General features: G+C 43.6%; 1 protein-coding gene across 1 annotated transcript in view; it reads right to left on the bottom strand.

Moving 5' to 3' along the window:
- lyrm4 (LYR motif containing 4) overlaps positions 1-21,716 on the bottom strand; it is a 32,451-nt gene that overhangs the window by 9,990 nt on the left and 745 nt on the right. Inside the window, exon 2 of the mRNA XM_022766485.1 lies at positions 11,016-11,136. Within this exon, the coding sequence (XP_022622206.1) occupies positions 11,016-11,136 (121 nt within the window). The remainder of the gene's footprint in view (positions 1-11,015; positions 11,137-21,716) is intronic.

The following is a 21,716-nucleotide window of genomic DNA, read 5'->3' as shown; positions in this document are numbered from 1 at the left end:
AGGAGGGGGGGGGCAGAGGAGGAAAAATGGAGGAGAGCTGGTTGTAAATTGCAAAGAGCTGTTACGCTTCCATTGTTCTGTTTCCTCTCGCTCCAATTTCCTCTTCACGTCTCCTTCTCCCCCTTTAATTCATGAGCTTTCTCTCTGGTCTTTCTTCCTCAGATCTGAGGGAAGACACTGAAACTGTCTGTCTGTCTGTCTGTCTGTCTGTCTGTCTGTCTGTCTGTCTGTCTGTCTGTCGTCCCCCGTCCGTCCACACCAGCCTCAGACAGGATTCATCTGTTTACATCTATTTTATGTTTTTATTTCTGCATTCATTTGCATCTGATGCAGAAGTAGGGCCGAGTTTATCGAGCTAAGTTAGCACACACATGCTAACTAACAGTCTAACACTGTAACCACAAGACATCCACCTGTCCCCATGTTATTAAGACACACATGTATTTAAACGTCACACCTGGTGCTGGGGCGGGGCTCCAATGTTTGGTTCTAGTTTTACAAAACACCTGAAGTTTTCTCCTGAAGTCACTGAAGGTTTCATTCCTCCTCGGCTGAGGGAGTTACTGAAGAGTGTTGGACAGAATCTCTCAAAAGGTTTCCTTAGTTAAGGAAAAACCTTAAGGAAGATTTTACAGCAGTAAAAGTCTTCTGTTTCCATGGAGACCGATGATTTGTTTCCATTAGCGCTTGTGACAGCTGGGAAGCTGATAACGTTAAAGAAGGGCTGCGGACGTGGAACTGCATCGTTAACTTACTTCGGTCTTTTGTGCATCACTTAAACTGACTGTAAGTGATTCCTTCAGTAAAAGACTAAGATGAGGAGAAAATAAATAATTAAGTAAACATTTTCATTAAGCTCCGACACGAATGAATCTCTCGTCAGAATGATTATCTCTCTCCTGATTATTTGTTTGTAGAAAACGACATTGAACATGACGAAAGCTGAATTTAATCAGTGGATTTGATCCTGGGTTCAGATCGGAGTCTGTCAGCGTTTCCTTCTGTCTGTCGTCTCCTCATCAGGTTTAAATCTGCTGGTCGAACGGCCACAGGCTGCGTTCAGGAGCAGTAACATGTCAGAGGCTTCAGTTACCGCCTCAATATCTCGCCACTACACAGAGAGCGAGGACGCAGAAAAACACTCGTACGCTCACACATCGATAGAGCCGGGCCGAGGAAAATGATTGTGAGAGAGAGGAGGGAATCGATAGGCTGGATGGCAATCTGCTGGAGAGGAGGAAGATTAAACAACAGAGAAACTGAGAGCGAGAGAAACTGAGGAAACTCCAGGAAAAAATAATAAGTGAAGGAGAAATAGTGAAATCCAGACAGAGCGACTGATAAAGACGAGATGAGAGAGAGTCCTTCACTCAGAGGTGAAGAGACGACAGTCCCCTTCAGAATAATGGAAGACGGGCAGACATCGATCCACATGTGGTCGTGCTACGCTAAGCTAAGCTAAGCTAAGCTAAGCTACAGCAGTGACTCTGTCACTGACCTTCATGAAATCAATAGGTGACAGTTGACGGGACGCTACGGCGTGATGTGATGACGTAGACTCCGTCAACACTTCCTACGGTTGCAGCACGTTTCTGACGTATATATTCAGTTATATTGTTGGGAGTTTTATGGATTATGAGTTTATTTGTTAAAGATTCCTGATAGTTTTCCAGCTTATTCGTAGACATGTCTGTGTGTATGAGCTGACAGGCGACCACAGTACGGCTACAGCCACGTTGAATATCACACCTGAAAACACACACACACCTGAGCAATCACCTACACTGAGCATGTGCGAGCCGGTGTAAACAGGAAGTAGATCGTCTCCTCTGCAGTTGATTAGCTGCAGGAAATGCTACGAACGAGGAAAAGACAGCTGCAGAGTTCAAATGAAGAATGTAAGTGAACAACAGCCGCTAGCAAAGACAAGGTTTTCAGAATAAAACAACCTCAGAGTTTTTAAATAAAATCAAACTAAGCCCCCCCCCCCCCATTTGGCGGAGTATATGTTCGTGGGGACAGAAGATAAACTGGTGACTGGTGACCTGACGCTCTGCTGTTGTTGGATGACGTCGTTCGTGTTGGAGATGAAGAGCAGCTGATCCACACCGACACTCCTCTCCTCACATATTCTACGAAATACTGCGGCATCCAAACCAAACACCGCTACACATCTTCTAACATCCCATCACCAGACCACAACACAACTAACCCTGACCCTAATCTTAACCAAGTGGGTTTAGTTAGCTGAGACTAACCAAACTTTAACCACAGGGGCGACGGATCAGGAAACACTCGGGGTCATTTTCTTTCCTCCTCTCCTCTCATTTGTTGCCTTCCTCCTCCTCTTCCCCTCTCGTCTCCAACTTTTGTTCTTGCATCACATTGCCTTCTCCAGTCAATGAATTTCATCATGCAGCGTCTGTGTGTGTGTGTGTGTGTGTGTGTGTGTGTGTGTGTGTGTGTGTGGTGGAGGATGGAGAATCATCGTTGCATCAGACCCAGATTTCTAAGAATAGACGAAAAACAAACAAACAAACGAAAGAACCAGACGAATTCCAAAATACTGTATCTTCCAACCACTGAATCCAGGGACGCTGTGTAATCCTCCTGCAGAGTTTAGACACTAAACACATCTGAAAAGTTCCTCTTCCAAAATCCATCAACACACAGACAGCCTCCACTTACATCTGCACAGCAATCTGATGGAAACCACATTTTCACCACGTCCCCAGTCACATCAGCAGCAGACGCACAGAACAATGACTCTGAATTACTGTCACATCACAATCACTTCCTGGATCCTGTGGGAACATCAGCATGAGGCAGAACGACACGTCCCATACTGGATAGACAATTCTGAGACTTTTAATTTGGCGGTTTCCTCTCAGGTAGTAATCAGTGTTTATGTGCAATCCACTCATTACCTGAACAACAGGATTAAAGTTGTCAGCTGTCAACAGCACAACACCCGGGGGGGGTGTAACAGCCTGACACTGTAAGGACTCGTGGGACATGTTGTTGAGTGTAAAGAAAATTGTTGTTTTATCTTATTAAAAGTTTCTCCAAAAATGTCTCTATTGCTCTCTGGATAATTTATTAAATCCAGTTTTTTAATGCATCTAATTGCATAAGTTGTCTCCAGTTTCCATAGCGATTTGTGAACTAATCTAAATTTATCCTTTGCTCTTGGAGCCTCTTCAGATCAGAATTATAGAACTGTAGGTATTTAACTCTTAATTTAAAGGAGCGATTTGTAAGTTTTGCTATTGCTACATAGCTAACGTTAGCATTAGCAGCGGTTTACTCAACCAGTCTAGACAAGAGCTTCAGCTAGCGTTGTGTTTACAAGACAACACGTCCTCTGAGCAGCTACTTCCTCAGAGCAGACAGGATGCCGTGGTGACTTGGTATCGGAAAGCGATGAGACGGGCGCTAGCTAGTTAGCATGCTAACTTCGGTAGAAGAAAAGTAGTGATAAAAAAAAAGCAAAACATCAACTCAATTGGTGAGTAAATTAATGAAATGTGATGTTGAACTTTTCTTTCAGACTGGTAAGTAAACAGCTGTTAATGCTAACGTTAGCTATGTAGCTACAGCAAAAACGTACATATAGCTCCTTTAATGTTTATACTGACCATTATTGATTTATGTGCCACTTGCAAAACCTGAATCATCTTTCTTACTAAAAACTGAAAGCAGGAACAATGACTTCGGTCTGTCCATGACTCTGTTTACGTTGTATAGTCTTAGGAAAAAGAAAATAGCTTCTCTACAGAGTAATACAGTGACTGTGCAAGTAATTTACTCAGTTGGAGAAGTGTGGTGTGAAAGGCGTGACGTCAATTTGACGGGAGACATTTCCACGAAACAAATCACCACGTGCTTGTGTAAATCTTTGGGAATATTTTGAACAAAATCCAAAACAATATCATGATAAATAGAAGATCTTCTACCTTGTTTAAGGATGAAGATCCAGGGAGAAGAGATGGACAAGAGGCTTAAATAATTCATGTACTGTAACACAGTGAAGCGATATCTATAAACCAGCCTCATATTTTCCAACTAAACAAAACAAAAGAACTAAAACAAAAATAAAAAAAAAATAACCTTCGTACCCGTTTTCAAAAACAAGCTCCTGGAATCTTTTCGGTCAATACTTAAAAACCAGAGACGATCGGATCCTCAAACACACACCTACATGAGCTCAGGTCTTCAGATGACATGTACCTGTAATCATACGCCAGTGTTGTTTGTCCCGGCGATGACGCGAGTGAAGGTTTGTGCGTTTGTGTGTTTCCTGACCCCCCCCCCCAAAAAAAAGATCTCTGATTTAGCAATGTGCTATTTTTAAAGCTGCACCGAGCCGCTCTGCTCTGAGGGAAGCAAAGGATGATGGTCTAAATTTTTGAAGGCTTCAGTAGTCAGAAATCAATAACCCCGACTTCAACACTCCGAAAGTTTGCTGGGCTGGTGATGATGGGAGGACCAAAACAGACCAGAAGAGATGAGAGAGGAAAAAGATCTGACGTTACCGACTCTCTCGTCCTGCTGTTGAAGAGATATTTTAGATTTCACTTTTATGTTTTCATCAAATTAACTCGTATCTGATCTAAGCAACCCAAGGACAACGTGACTTACCCGAAACACAATGGCAACAGTTCCTGAACTCTTTCAATTACAGTCACGATGCCGGTCTCCTCTGCTTTGGCGTTCACTACTGAAAAGTCAAAGTACATTTCAGAGGCACAAACCTGGTGAAGTCCTGTCCTTCAAACAAACGTGTTGTTCCACTCCGTCACCACACTGAGCCTGTGGTTGAGTCAGGTGTTTACCTGCTTGCACATCCAGTGTCTTTGCATCTTTGCATTTGAATAAAAGTCTAAAACTCCGTCTAGTGTCTGAAACTCAAAGTTAGAGACTGAAAATTCAACACTGTATTTTGGGTTTGTACAAGCAGACACTCAAAAGGGCAACTTGAAATCAACGAAACTACTCAAAGAACTGACACCTGTCTACACCTGCAACACCTGCCTACACCTGTCTTGCCATAATACAACAAATTAAAAATGCATGAGTCTAAAATGTTTTTGTCGGTCGTCTCTAGAGTCACCTGTGATTGGCCGGCTTGGCTTAGCTCTGTTTTCAGTCTGTGTCATCCAGAGACGAGGATCTGGATCTGTGTGTCGTGTTCAGGAGATCAGGAGCAGAGTTTTCCCTTTGCTGTGGACTTTGGTCTTTTTTACATTTACATTCACAAAAAAACTGTAAAACTAAAGGAAAAATCCCAAAAATCATCATATGGGCACTTTAATCAGAAACGACCAACAACACCCATGTGGTGTAAAACAACCACAGAGCAACAGTGTGGAGTTAACAGCAATGGAACCAGTATCCACTATGTTAATTAGATCATGGGACTCGTGACGACTGAGAAGTGCACGTCTCAAAATGACCATAAAGTTGAATCATCAGAAAGTCTTGCAGACATCTCCAACGTCTCCAGACACACGTGAGAAAAACCAGTTTAAAGCAGTAAAATCTCCCCTGACGATACATCAGTCCAGCTCTGATTAACACGTCTGCTTTTGGCTCCGAGCTCATGTTTTTATACCAGAGTCAGATCTGAGCTCGACCTCTGCCACTTCCTCTCCTGCCTCACTCTCATGTTTTACGAGGAGGAGGAGGAGAGGGAGTAAAAACCTGCCGGCTTTTATCCACCTGAACAACTCTCTCCTCCTTTTAATACTTTATTCTGCAGTATGGAGTCATATACAGTACACAGTGTGTGTTACTGTGTGTGTTACTGTGTGTGTGTCTGCAGCTCGGTAAAGCTACCGGCACCCGCGGGGCAGTCGGGTGTAAAAGCAGCAATAACAGCATGGGATTTCTGAGGGAGGGAGGGAGGATTTTCACAGATCGAAAGATGGAGGACGAGCAGGAGAGGAGAAGGGGAGCACCTTCTTCTTCCTGTACAGACTATTTATTTATTGACAGAACATGCTCCAAATATACTACATATGCTTGTGTGTTGTGTTTCAGAGCTGAGGAATGAGGGGAGGGGGAGGAGAGGGGAGGAAGGGTAAGAGCGAGGTGAGGAGGAGGAAGAGGAGGAGGCGGTGGTGCAGGATTTTCACGCAGGGTGTTGCCCTACTTTTCAGCTCAGCTCCTGGCTGCTTCAGGATTTCCCCAAATCTCTGGTTTCCACTGAACGAGCAGGATCGGATCTGAAACTGCGTCAGGAAAGAAAAGTGGGGTGGGGGGGCGGATTTCAAGGCTGATCTCCTGAGCCATTAAACAAGTTGTTGCTTTGTTATTGGGACGTATTTAACCCGGTATGAAAAGGAAATCCAGAGCACAAGACGTTACAGTAACAAGCTGCAGCAGGAAAGTGAAACTCTGGATTCACCCTGATTCTTCACCACATGAAATATTCTTTTCTCTTTCTGATTCAACTCAACATTCACTCAAATACCAGACTTTAAACTTTTGCTATAAGATGGAGCAATGACCCAATACTGACCCGAACCCATAACCCCGATCATACATCAGAATCATGCTAACTATGAAGTGAAGAAGAAAACTGTCCTCCTGCAGAGAAGAAGAAAACTCATAATGACCTTTCACATATCCTGAGACCGGACCATTCTCTCAACCCACAACACACACACACAACACACCCACACAACACACACACACACACACACACACACACACACACACACACACACACACACACACACACACACACACACAGGAACAATCCAGTCTCAGTGATTATGTGTCTGTGCAGCTGCAGGAAGCATTTGTCACATAGAAAATGAAAAACTACAACAACAAATCTCTGTACGGAAACAAAACAACAAAACAACAAAACAACGAGCTGCAGACAAAATCCTGAGAGGAGAAACATCAGTTCAGGTGTCTTCTGGCTGAAGCTGCAGGTGAGAGTTTAGAGGAGTTGTCACAGTTATAAAACCAGGTCTCACCTGGTGCATGCTGCTGATTATCAGCCGACAGACACAGGAGTTAAACTACAACTAACACATGTGCAGGATGATCTCATTCTCTCTTCATTAAAGGAGGTGGAGATGTGAGAGTTTCTTCTTTAAACCAACTCCAAACATGAAGTCAGAGCGAGGGAGCGTCTCTGCTGAACGGAGGGATTTATTTCTCTCACTCTCTGTGTTTTAATGCACTGGTCAGAGCCGAGCGGCTTCACAGCTTAATGATCTTTAAATCTGACAGATCCAAAACCTGCAGCTCACAACATTCAGAACGCAGAGGCGTCAAGGTTAAAGGAAAACCCCGCCCCCACACATCCACTCCAGCCTCGAGGTTTCACTCACTAAAAGCAAGAAAATCCTAATTTGACCAAAGCAGATTCGACTGTTTGGAGAACGATAAACAGAAAACAGACTCCTTCAGAAACTCCTCTGTGACCTGTGTGGACTTTAAAAGCATCAAAGGCTGAATTTCTTTCCCAGTCTGACCGTGGAGCCGATACTGGTCTGGTTCACTGGGAGGAGAAGACCTACGAGCTGCTAATGGCTGCAGCTCCAGACCTGGTTTTCCTTCTCCTCCACGCGTCAGTAACTTGATGCTTCATGATGTCACATGTCTGTTTTCATTAGTGGCAGCTACAGAAGACATGCTAACATTAGCTAGCTTGCCGTTACCATTATTTTGAATGTGCTCAGCAAATGTTGCTATCGCTAGCTAGCTAGCTGGCTAACTGGCAGCATTGCTGTGGAGCATATGACGGCAATGCTAGCGTGGGCTAACGGTCGTGGTTAGCTTGTGTTGTTAGCGGTAACTTTGAGTTGAGCCTCTTTCTCTCAAGCTTTTGCAGGAGCGACTCCTGGTGGTCGTTAGAGGAGCTGCAGCTTGAACATTTAGCTCTGGGGCTTGATCTGAGTTCTGTCCATTTTTAAAAGTTTTATGTTTTAGCACCATCACCCCTCCCACACCGGGATTCGTGTTCAAACTAACCTGCATTTGAAAAGAAACGCACCTGTCCTCTGAACCCGGCAGGTGAACCCCTCCTCCGAGTCGTTTCATCTAAACACCGGACAGGACTGAGATGGGAGTGATTGAGATTCTGGTCGACGCCTGAGAGCCGTTACTGGGCCACTTTCCCCCGACCTGGCAGGTATAACTCACCGCCCGCTGTGGCATTTAATCTCAATTGAGCCAAAATGGCCGAAGGCTGTGTGACATTGCGGTGACATTAAGCAGCAGTAATCGTTGAGAAATGGCTCTTCAGAGGCCGCCGCTGACACACACACACACACACACACACACACACACACACACACACACACAATGATAAAGTGAAGCAATAACATTAACAAGTCCTACAAATAGAGTATTTCTGTTTCTATAAGAGTGTGTGTGTGTGTGTGTGTGTGTGTGTGTGAGTAAATCCAGCTGAAGTGGGACACACACTGTAAACAGTCTCAGAGCAGCATCTATCCATCATACAAATATCAACCCTCTGATCCAGCTCTCCTCCTCGTTGCTCCACTTCCTGTCTTTCACTCATTTTCATTCATATTTTTCCAAACATCTTCTTCATCCGTCATTCATTTCACACACACACACACACACACACACACACACACACACACACACACACACACACAACACAGCACACACACACACAACCACACACACACACACACACACACACACACACACACACACACCAGAACACACTCTCTCTCGCTCATTAAACACAACACGCTGGTTTGGTTTCTCTTCTACCAACAGAGGCGGCTCTGCAGCTGCAATCCATCATCTTTACTCCCTAACTAACTTACACACACACACACACACACACACACACACACACAGAAATATGCACTTCAACACACAAAATTAGGAAAAAACTAAACTTTCTAAGTGCACACAGTCAGTGATGCAGAGACAGCAATACAGCCAGCATGCAGTAGATACATTTACACACACACACACACACAAAAGTCTGTTTGAAAAGCTTGTTTCTGTTCAGATCAGCTGATCACATCTACACCAACCCTTCATCTCTGTGTGTGGTGGTTCCACTTCTCCCTCATCGTCAGGTGATAAACCCCCCCACACACACACACACACACACACACACACACACACACCCGTCTCTTATACAACACACTGTATGGATCTGTACACAGGGGAGGAAACCTAAAGCCAGAGAGCAGCAGACACAAGCAGCTTCATCTACACAACACCTGTGTGTGTGTGTGTGTGTGTGTGTGTGTGTGTGTGATATGGATTTTTCCACAGGCCTATAGTATTGCAGCAGCGTTGTAACAAGGTGCATATTGCTCCTCTGATGCATTTAATCCATGAGTCAGTGTGGGCGAGACGCAGAGAGGGAGACGCAGTCAGCTGCTTCAGTCCAACACAAACGCTGCGTCCAAACCATCATGTCAGCTGATGGACGACACTGTAACTCATCACTGACTCCACCTGTAAACCTCTGCCTCCATCCGACCTCCTGACTCCGACATTACAGATACAAGCAGACCTCTGCAGGACGTGAACCACAGTCCGATACATATTTTATTTCCTCTGGAGAATAAAAGCAGAGGAGCGTCGTTGCCGTGGCTCCAGCGGCTCTACACCTGTCACATGTCACACACGTCTGCAGCTTCACAAGCAGAAACAAGGAAGTGAGTTAGGTGACATCATGAAGGTGTTGCACAGGGACCGGTCTGATTGGTTCAACTCACTGGAAACCTAGATGAGTTTTGATCAAATTTGCTGAAACGTTGTGGAGAAAATGAAAGGACGCACAGAATTCACAGCGACTGAATCTGTGTTAATGATGGGAATCGAGACGTCGCGACTTTCTGGAGGAACTGATTAACGATTGATTAACGATTGAATTCACTGTGCAGCTCACCGGCAGCTACTGGACTCAATGTATGTTGGATGTTTGGAAATCAATCAATACACCTTATTCATTACGATCAGCTGATTGTGTGTGTGTGTGTCTCTGTGTGTTGCAAGAAAGGTTATGCGTGAAAGTGTGGCAGGCAAATTAAATCAAATATTAATCCACTATTACAAAAAATAAGTTACTAGATTAATGGGAAAACATGAGCAATCGATGTTCTTGATGATCGTTCGATCACTGATCCCATCGTCCATCGCCACGACCCAAACACCTGAACCACTCGCTCAGACGTTCACGTTCCCCTCCGACCTTCAGTCTCTGACAACGAGACGTCATGTGACCGAGTGCTTCCCTCCATTAGTGTCGTTCACACTCAGCCCTTCATGCAGCGACGGCGCCTCGTCCTTCTCCTGAACACATTCAGTTCCTTTCTGTTTATCGTTCCGACTCATTGATCTCGATCATTTGATGTAATGAAACGTTTCGTGTGAAAACATGAATTCACTTCATCCGATCATCGTTTCATCTTTTCCTTCATGTCTGGATCTTTTCCATCAGCTCACATTTATTTCTGTATTTCACATTAAAGTTCTTCAGTTATTAAACTCGCAAATGTCAGTGTGTTAATGTGACCACTGAAGATCGACCTACACACTCCCACCACCCGCCTGTGTGTGTGTGTGTGTGTGTGTGTGTGTGTGTGTGTGTGTGTGATGCTGACTCATAAATCCTCCCACTGTTATAACATATGTACACACACACACACACGTTTTGCACACAAACAAGAGAGTGTGTGTGTGTGTGTGTGTGTGTGTGTGAGAGAGAGAGAATGACGGCATTAAGAAAGAGGCTGACAATCCTCCGTTGGGATTGGCTGAGAGGCTGCTGATGCATTATGGAAACAAAGTGACCAACAGTGAGGTGATTAGAGTGGAGCTGCCACGGTTATGAGAGAGTGTATGAGTGAAGGCGTGTGTGTGTGTGTGTGTGTGTGTGTGTGTGCGACAGGTGGTCGGTCAGTAAACAGGTGTTCATCTGCATTCTAGTCAAACTGGTTAACCTGAGGGAGGGATGTTACAGAGTGTGTGTGTGTGTGTGTGTGTGTGTGTGTCACCTGTCTCTGTATCAGTGCCACTGCCTGCTGCCCCTCCTCCATCAGAATTGCCACAGTTTTTGGATCCTCCACTTTCTGGTTGGCCCTGAAGGCATCACGCACCCGCCGCAGGGCATAGGTCCTGTAACACACACACACACACACAAACTTTGGTTTGATTCAACCCATTTAAAGTGAAAACAAACATCGAGCAGTGAAGAAGAAGAAGAAGAAGAAGATGTGCGGAGGAGACTCTCAACCCTCTGAGGAGTTTAAATAAAAACAAACAAGTTTAAACACAAAAAGCACCAGAGGTAAAAACGAATATAAAGAAACTGAAAAAAATAAATGAGCAGACGAGATGAAAACAAACCTCAAGGCAACAGTTTAAAAACACAACGACAACAGCAACAACAACAACAACAACAACAACAACAACAACAACAACAACAACAACAACAGCAGCAGCAGCAGCAGCAGCAACTGAACCTGAAACACTGATGTTGGAACTGACTGGAACATGAACCTGATTAAACGCTTCCTTTCATTCATTAACAAAAACACTGATGAATCAGACTGAATTTGCCTTTAAACGATGCATTATTAAAGCCAAAGTAAAAACAAATAAATTATTCATTACACTTAATAATTCCTTCCTCTTCCTCTGTCTTGAACTGATGAACTGATCTGAACTCCAACAGAAACTGCAGCTTTCAGGAATTTCTAATCAAACATTGTGAAAGTCTTTTATTGATTATCTCAGAACAGAGAAGTGAAACTTCAGGCTCTGCTCAAAATCCCAAAGCGTAATATTTACTTTGAGATGAGACGAAGAGCAGCAGCAGATTCTTCTTCTGCTTCAAACCGACTTCAATAATCAATCAGTTATCAAAAGAGTTGATTCCTTTTGTTTCTGATCGATTGATTCTTGCAGCTGTGGAAATGAACCACGACCACTCACTCAATATAATCTGACATCATCTACAGTGAACTGCTCTAAATACTACAGTTCCCATCAGCCCCGGTGATCGCTGCTCTGGAGGAGAAGCCGGTCAGAATCAAAAGTCAAATTTCAACCTTCTCACATTTCAAAGGTAAACTTCAGCCGACGTTCAGCACAGCTCACAACACAACCTGAAGCCACCGCGGCCCTGTAACGATGACATCACCCTGGGAGGAGTCTGGTGGTTTGTGGGTAGAGACAGAAACTAAAAGCACTCCAGTGTAAATAAGTGACATTAAAACCAGTCAGAGCAGCAGCTGCGTTTGCACTGAGTGAAGTCGTGTGAATGAAGCCTGCATGGTTTTCTCCTCCCGCGGTTTTCTTCCCATTTAACGTGACGACCGGGCTGAGGCCGAATCCTTTCCTGATTCCATTTGATTCGATTCAGTCTGAGATATTTCAGCTACAACATCAGTTTGTCTTGGACATGATGAACAGTGTTCCTCTGACCTGCTGCATTATTAAAGACATGTTTACATCATGAATGGACACGACCGACAGTTCAGACACATCTCAGGACAGAACAGATGTGATGTGCGGTCTGCCATGTCGGTGTCTCTCACGTCACGTGGCGGCTTCACACGTCCACAGGAGGGTGTATAAGACAAATATCGTACGTTCATGAATCCATATCGAATTATTCAAATGAGAATTGATTTTTTTCAACCCAGCCCAACATGACGACGCATTCCCAGCAGTCTGGAACCGTTTCCCCGGGCGCCACAGCGGGAATGCAAGAACAAGTGTTTGGAAAGTATCTGGGAAATATTTCTGTGTTGAATAATTTGAAAAACCACTTCATGCAAGGGTATGCTTTTCAAATTAAACAGGTTCATGGAAACACACCTGGAGACAGTTTTCAGTTTCCACTTCCTGTCAAACAACAACACGTCCTCCCTGAAGCTTCACCTCTGTGCTCAGTGTCTGTGTGAAGCTGTGTGAAGCTGTGTGAAGCTGTGTGAAGCCTGCAGACAGACGCCCAGCGGCTGACACGCCTCAGCTGTTCACTGGTCAGGGATGGAGGTCGGCTCGACCACGCTCCTGTGACCGCCGCTGATTTGATTTCCTGCAGCTTCCCTCCACAAAACACAAACACAGAGGCCGAGCTCAGCAGGCGCATGACCAGTGTGTGTGTGTGTGTGTGTGTGTGTGTGGGGAGGGTCTTTGATTTTCTTGCAGCTTTGTCTTTTCTCCTCTGACGAGAAACTTTAATCTGAAAATCTCAGTCTGTGGCTCCATCAACACGTGCGATGAAAAGATGCTTTAACGTGAAGGATCCGAGTTCACACAGAACAGTGTTTGTGTTTACTGAATAAAGATGGTGGACAAAGTATCAGAACATCTTAATTAAAAAAAAACAATTAACAGTTAGTGCGTCTTTGTGAGTAACGACAGTTTTCACTGACATTCACTACATACTACTATAAATAAATTAAATAAATGTAGAAATAAATACAAAATAAAATCTTGAAATGCATAAATAAATAAATTAATGTCGAAATAAATGATTACTGAAAATGAAAAAAATAATTAAACTCAGAAATACAGAAATAAATACAAAACTAAATCCTGAAATACATTAAAAAAAAAAAAAAAAAGTAAAACTACTTATTTATTTATTGAATTATATATTTGGTATTACTGTTTACGTTAATGAGGACCATATTACATTGTTTCCACAAGGATTTATGTTTGGAAATTGTTGATTGACAGTAAAATAAACTGATAAAAATAAATAGATAAATAACCAGTCAAGCCTGAACCATGTTGATTTATGGCTGAAACGTGGATATGAGCTTGAAATATTCCCTCATATGTTTTGAGTTATTTTCTTCTTCTACCAGAGAGCAGCTGGTGTAAAATCCTCAGTGACCTCAGCGACCTCAGCGACCTCGGACCAGAGTATGTTTCAGCTGCAGACCTGGACGCGCTCAGAGTCCGGAGGCTCTGGTCCAGAACGAGAAGCTACAGATGAGGAAGATAATCAGAAGAGACAAATTGGAAACACTGGAGTGTTTTCTGGCAGGAGCTGCTGAAGTGAAAATGATTATTGGTTTAATTTTCAGCTCTTTTTTTCTTGATGGGCGCCGGCCTCATTACAGCTGGCAGCTCCTCTGATGTGAGGAAACTACTACATCGACCTTGGGAAGTTGCGGCGCTGCCCAACAAACCCATTCATCTTCCACGTCTCCATCGTCTCGAGCTCATTTAAGATTTAAGACAGAACCAATGAGAGAGCCACGCATCAGGTTTACATGCTGAGGTCGAACACGATGGTCGCTACAAGGACGTGACGGAGGAGGGAGGAAAACAGGTGAGGAAAGGACAGACAGATGAGAAGGAAAGAAACTGGGATCGAAAAAAGGAGAAGGAAGGGAGGGAAAAACAGGAAATATGAAGGACAGAAAAGAACAGACGAGACTGAGGACAAAAGTAATCGAGGATGGAAGGAAGTAAGAACAGAGGGAGTAAACAAGGATGCAGAGGAGGGAGGGAAAAGATGAAAGATGGAGAGAAGGAAAGAAAAAAGAAAGAAAGGAAAGATGCAGGGAGGTAGTGAGAGATGGAGGGAAGGCAGAGTGAAAGTATCTAGGACAGAAGGAGTGTTCCCTGGCAGTTTGGAGGAGAAAGAGAAAGTGAAGGATGATGATTGGTGACGGATCACGTCGAGCAGCTGGAGGAGACGAACAGCTCCCAGTTTGTCATTCAAACGTCCATTTTTTTTGTCCTTTTTTGTTTTTTCTCCGGGGCTCAGCGGGGACGAAGACGAGGCCTCGGGCTCCTCCATCAAACAGATTCACACCTAACGAGCCCCGCCGCTAACGAGATAAACAAAACACAAGAGATTAGAAAGTGGTGGAAGTGACCAACGGGCAGGGAGGCGACCGCCCAGCTCCACCTCTTCTCTGGACAGGAAGTGACATGATGACGAGCTGAGGGCAGCGCGAACAAGACGCGTTCTACAAAGATCATTTTAAACCGACCGCACCGGGCGGCTACTCTCACTTCTTAAGCATTCAATTTGGGACAGATGAATTTGAACGCAACCCATGAAGTGTGGAGCTGAAACTCTGAATCAACGTTCATTTGTTGCTGCTTCACTTCAGCATAACCTCCACTACAGCTGCTGTGGTGACTGAAGACCGTGTCGCCCACTGGTGGGCTGCGAGGGTATTACAAGTAGGACGACAAATCATTTGTAAAACTGTTCAATTTTGGTGAAAAGATGTAATTATGTATATGTATATAAAAAAGGCACATTTAAATGTATTAAAACAAAGTGATCTTTAAAAGCTGCTGTCGGACCATGCCATATACTTGTGTCAGTTGCAGTTACCCCAGTTCCAGATAGGGGGCGCATCTGAGTGGGAGCAACAGTGTGGATTTGCCCCGATCCCCGAAACACGACTACCCTCAGAGGCTCGTCGCTGCTGCTCGTTTCTATCTCCTGTCACAACACCTGCTGTGATTCAGGCCGTCAGATAATTCACACTGACAGACGTGACGACAGAGAGAAGCTCCCGTGTCCTGTCGGAAGATTTCTCCTCGTCACTGAAACTTCAGAGGGAAATCTCTCTCTCATGATGTTGGGAGGACGAGAGGAGACGAGGAGAAGGAGAGGAGAAGGAGACGAGGAGGAGACGAGGAGGAGACGAGAGGAGGCGAGAAGAGGCGAGAGGAGACAAGGAGAAGGAGACGAGGAGAAGGAGACAAGGAGAAGGAGACGAGGAGAAGGAGACAAGAGGAGAAGGAGACGAGGAGAAGGAGACGAGGAGAAGGAGACGAGGAGGAGACGAGAGGAGGCGAGAGGAGACAAGGAGAAGGAGACGAGGAGAAGGAGACAAGGAGAAGGAGACGAGGAGAAGGAGACAAGAGGAGAAGGAGACGAGGAGAGGCGAGAGGAGACAAGGAGAAGGAGACGAGGAGAAAGAGACGAGGAGAAGGAGACGAGAGGAGGGAAGGAGGCACAGAAGAGATGGAGAGGAGATTTCCACAATTACTAATTCATCAGAAGCTTTTGTCGTGTTCTGATAAGTTGACAGCTTTGTACACAACCACACACACACACACACACACACACACACACACACACACACACACACACACACACACACACACACACACACACACACACACACACACAGTGTTTGACTGGATCGACTGGGGAGAGTTATTTTGAATAGAGAGAGACAGAGACGTAAAGAGGACAGGGAGGAGACAGAGACAGAATTAGACAAAAACACTGAATCAGTTTGTTATTTGTTGTTGTTCCTGTGCAGAGAGATGACCTACTTCTGACAGTCTTCCTCCTCCTCTCTTCCTCCCTTTCCCTCCATCTTTCCCTCTCTGTCTGTCTCTAGCTCACCTGAGGGTTTGAGTCCTGCAGGTTCTTTTAAAAAGGTGTTTCTGGGAAACGTACAGAAGACCACTGAGGCCAAAAAAAAACATTTATTATGTCTAAATTATGAGATGTTAGGTGTCTTTCATTATTTTTTTGCTGGTATAATTTCTATTTTGAACTTTTTAGAAACATATTTTTTAAGTTTCCTGTCAGGAACGAGGAGCAGAAGAATAAATTAAAATCCTTGTCATTATGATTTGACAGATCTACTGCACCTTGATGATGACAAACCAATTCAAGTATTAATTTTTGTAGCAGTTTTCCACTTTACAAACATTTTTTCTTTAAATCTGAAGAATCATCATATAAAGTTCTTCCACCAAGAGTAACTCTCTGAAGGAGGTCTGAGTCTAAATTTAAATGATCCAATAGTTAATCACTGCATCAGGTTTTATAATGAAACATATCACTGCAACTTACATGTAGCAGTATCTGAAGAAATGATGGAAGGTATAATTGGAAAGTATTTTACATAATTTAGATTATGGATTTATACTGTGTTGATGAAAACGCCTTATTTTCTGTCTCTCACAACATCATCATCATCATCATCATCATCATCATCCAGTCTTCACAGCAAAATGAGAGTGTGGACACGTCGGTTAAAGCAGCAGCGGAGGAGGAGAGCTGAAGCAACGGAGCTGAAATCAGCTGTTTGAAGTGCAAACAATAAACTCATTCAAAGAAAAATAAACAAACAAATAAATAATGAAACAACAAACTGTGGGAACACGACTTCAAACGCTGCAGCTACAGTATTCAGGGACTTCACGTCGTCCTGGACTCACGGCTGAGCGCTTCAAGATAATCTAAAAAGAAAACTAACTTATTAAAGTGAGTAATGAGAGCGCCGCCTGGTGGCCTGGAGACACACTGCAGTATTGTGTTTCTCAGTGCAGGTAAACCCGTGTGGGCTACATCTGCACTAACTTTCTTTCTTTCATCTCTAATATATTCTCCAGGGCTCCGACTCTTGTTTTATGTCCATGTAATATATGTTCCCGCCTTCAGGGTCTCACTTCAGCTTCAAGGTCTCTGGTCTCCAATAAATCCTCCATACAGCTCTTTCCTCTCTGTCTTTCCTCCATGACGCTTTCATCTGTTGTTCTCAGCATTTTCCAGTGTTGAAATAAAGTTTGTAACGTTCATAAAAACACAAACCTTCTACATTTGTGTTTAAATTTCATTCGTGTTTATGTTCTGTTTCCTGTTACTGTTAGATTCTGTGGTGACATAATGTTCCTGCAGAGAATCAAGAACGATTCATCTCACTTCTGTTTATCTCTCTCTCTCTCTCTCTCTCTCTCCAAATTCAGCCAAACTCTCCCACCTTTCCTCCCAGGAAAAGCTGCGAGCGCCTGCATCAGCTGTTATTGTAGTCAGAGAGAGAGAACAAAATACAGCCTGCAGCAACGTCTGGCATATTCAGGTCATCCCACAACAATCCAACAAGTGCAGCCATACCCACTGTTTCCACCACAGACTGCTGCTTATGAGGGAAATCCACAACAGGATTAAAACAAGCTCTCTCTTGTTGACTTTTTTTTTTGAAAAACAAAACTTCATGATGGTTTTTCTTTCCAGAAACAGAAGAGAAGCCGGAAACACGGTCTGAGCTTCTGTGACACTAACGACTGACATCACCAGGGGTGGCTATCGTTGAGATTTTAACGGTATCTGCTACTTTTATCGATGCCACTCATCGATCCGGGTCTTTGGCAGAACTCTTATTGGTGAGACCTGAACTTATCGATACTCCAGGCTTTACAAATTCTGCCTCGGGTTTCGGTACCATCCCTAGACATCACAAACACTCATGAATAACAAAAAATGGGGCGAGCGAACGGTAGGGTTAGGGTTAGGACCATGGCCATGGAACGATCGGACCATGGCCATGGTCCTAACCCAAGGCCACCAAGGCCATGAAATGTCTGACATTTGACCCATTTAATATGAAAGTTTAATTCCTCTGGCCCCGGTTTGGCCCAGGTCTTATCCACAACGGCCGCTTAGTTTGATTTGCCTGGATTTGGTGCACACCACACCTGACGTCTGGCCCATATATGGCGGAGCTGTGGCTGAGACGAGGCAGCCGCATTCACCCTGAATCAAGATGCTTTGCTTTCTGGGTATCAGTAAATCTAACAAACCTTTCTCTGTGATACAAGTTAAAGATTTGATTTCAAACCTCAAAGTGTCTTGGTGCAGCAGGCGGGGTGATACTTTGCCATCACGGTTCATTAACACAAAATAAAAGGAACGATCGCGCCGTGATCGATGGCTGATCGTGACAGGAAGTTATCTGAAAACTAACGTTACTATTTTGGATTTGATGCCACACTTGGCAAAGTTGTGATTAAAGGGAAGGATGCGTGTTGCTGCTGTAAAACGCAATTACCACGAGGGCGACACACACACACACACGCGGCGGCATACTGATGCGTGACACACCGTCGTCCTTTTCCGCCCGCAGTGTCGACAAACTCCCCAGAAAAGCAGCAATTTTATCTCATTTGCTTTTCAGATCTGCACCTTTGATTACTTCCTCCATCTGTGTGATGGACGTCAGCGCGTGTGCTACAGGCAGCAAACGGCTGTGATGAGCCTGGTGTCGGATACTTTATAATTCAGCAGCAAAACAGGCAGCGAAGGCACAACTAATACCACATCTGAAACACTTCATTATCGGACTATTGCAAAGTCATTTGAGCGAATTACATTACAATTAAATTACACCAGAAAAACCTAATCAACCCTCTGACTCTGCACCAGGTACAACAATGCAGCGCACTGTCCAATTGTTTTAACAATGAGACGGGATCAGTTCATGTGCTTCATCTGACTCAAGGAAAAACATGGAGTCAACGTACGCAGGACAAGATAATGAAAAATATTTCTATTCTACAGTTTCAACTTCTTGCATCTACATCGTGTTTGTCCATAATATAAGGAAGTGATTCAAGGAAGGAAGTGTGTTTGTTTTTCCTGCCAGGCCTCCACACACAGGAGGAGAACCCCTGGACCGAACTGGCCGCCCGTCTCTGGGATGTATGTGGTTTGTGACGGCAGCTGGAGGCGGCCATTTCTTATGTGGCTGCTCAATAATTCAGCACAGCAGCGGTCCACATGAAGGCTAGCAGGGAGCGGCGGCTCTCTGATATCACTGTGGAGCACCACGTGTTGTGACAGTTGAAAACGCTGTCCCAACTTCACCCCAACCACATACACACACACACACACACACACAGAAACAAGCTTTACCACGCAGTGCTAAGAAACACCCTCCACACGACACTGCTGCAGGAGAACTGATGACGATGAGGGAGTTGAGACGAGCACTTTTTAGCTTCCAGTGCAGAGTTTGTGGCAACAAAGTGAGTTTAAACCTCCAGACTGTGGCTTCATGAGAAGCTGCTGATGTACAACATATGCTGTTCACTTTAAAGCTACGGAGAAACACTTCAGACGCCTGCTGCTACTGCTGCTGCTGGTCACGGAGCAAACTGCCCCGTCATCGTTTCACCACAGAACATCCTCTCAACAATCTCATCCATTCAACACTCAATCTAACAGAAACCTGAACATAAATTTATTGATGCAACAGAAATAAAAAAGACAGAAGGAGCGTCTCTGCAGTTCTAATAAATGCAGTGAGGTAACTGAAAACACAGCTCGATATAAACAGTTCAGAGACACGATATGAGAAATATAAACAGGTGCAGCTTCAGCAGATTCAGTTCAACATGACTCCAGCCTCAGTGTGAAGCTCTTCCAACAGGATGAGCTCTAACAGCAGCAGGTGGGACTCATGTCCAGTACAAATGCAGAGCGTGTCACAGTCATTAAGGCAGGACACACTGAGGCCTGATGGGACCTGAGCAGCAGGACGCCGCCACTCAAATAATCAGGTCAGTGGTCAGGTACAAACCAGGCCACGGACTCTGGCTCTGAACCTGCTACGGTAACAACAGCACACTCACTAATAAACCCTGTGACCTGTCTGTCCACTTTGCTGCTGTGACACTGCAATTTCCCCAGTGTGGGACTCGTAAAGGAATATCTTATCTTATACAGTGTCAACAGTATATTTATGTGTATTTATGTTTATTTATCTTTGTTCAGCTCTGTTGTCCCTGGTTCTGCTGTGTATGTCCGCTTCCCTGGACACTGTTGTTAGTACTTAGTACTGTGTGTAAGCTCACTGAGAGCCTCTGGAAACCAGATCAGATTCCTTTAATGCACATGGCCAATAAAGCTGATTCTGATAATCAAGTTCAAGTTCAAATCCTTTATTGTCACAATAGTGAAATTCTTAAGTCTTAGCTATAAATGTGAAAGGACTATGCCATTTGAAAATAAATAGAATAGAAATATAAGCTTTTAAAAATCAGCAATAATCTTGGTATAATAATAAATGGTATAATTTATGAGCAGACAATGTATTTAGGAACAATTTCAATATTTAAAATTTGAGTTGTGCAGATGAGCTTGGAGTACAAAAGTTCCTTGGTACCGAATGACAAATGTCTGTTATGGTCACATCTCAAGACGGAGTAAAAGACGTCATATATGTGTCTCTATCACCTCTCAGCAGGTAAACCCTCCGCCCTGATTGGCCCAGATACTGTGACTTCATGTAATACATTAAAAAATGTTCCTATGTTTTTTTTGTTTGTTTTTTGTTTCATAGCAAATGTTAGAATAAATTCAATAAAAAAAAAACATAGTAGTGTTGAATCTCATTCTCTCTATAGAAGTAGGAAATAATAATAATAATGATGATGATAATCTATTTTTGTAGAAGATCTTTCATACAATAAATACAGCTCAAAGTGCTTTATAATGAAGACATTAAATGCACCAAATGTTTCACATGAAAATTGATGGAAAAAAACCCACTTGATAATTATACAAATAAAGTAAAGATGAAAATTGAATACACAAACGCACAATTTAAGGTTGAAATTAAAACCAACTGAATAATAACAATTATAAATTTAATAATAAAAATAGAATGCAGTATTTTGATCATTATTACTTTTGCTTTGATGTCAGAGCATTTTGTAAATAGAGGTAGAACAGTTACCAGTTTCACTCTAAAAATGCCAGACGGTTGGTATTACAGTTTAAATTTTAATTATCACTATGACCGTGGTGGATAACCGTGTACTGTCACTGGTCCCCTGTCCTCATCTGTGACAAAGATGTGTTGGAAATGTTATTACTTTAATGTCTAAATGCAAACAAAAAGTGCTGCTAATTATTTATTAGTGGTTTCCATAATAAAACTTGAAAGTGAAAGTTATTACTTTATGAA

The sequence above is a fragment of the Seriola dumerili genome, unplaced genomic scaffold, assembly GCF_002260705.1.
Source record: "Seriola dumerili isolate Sdu_G_001 unplaced genomic scaffold, Sdu_1.0 BDQW01000859.1, whole genome shotgun sequence".
Classification (NCBI taxonomy): domain Eukaryota; kingdom Metazoa; phylum Chordata; class Actinopteri; order Carangiformes; family Carangidae; genus Seriola; species Seriola dumerili.
Note: the sequence above shows the minus strand (reverse complement) of the source record. Positions and strands in the feature narration are given on the sequence as shown.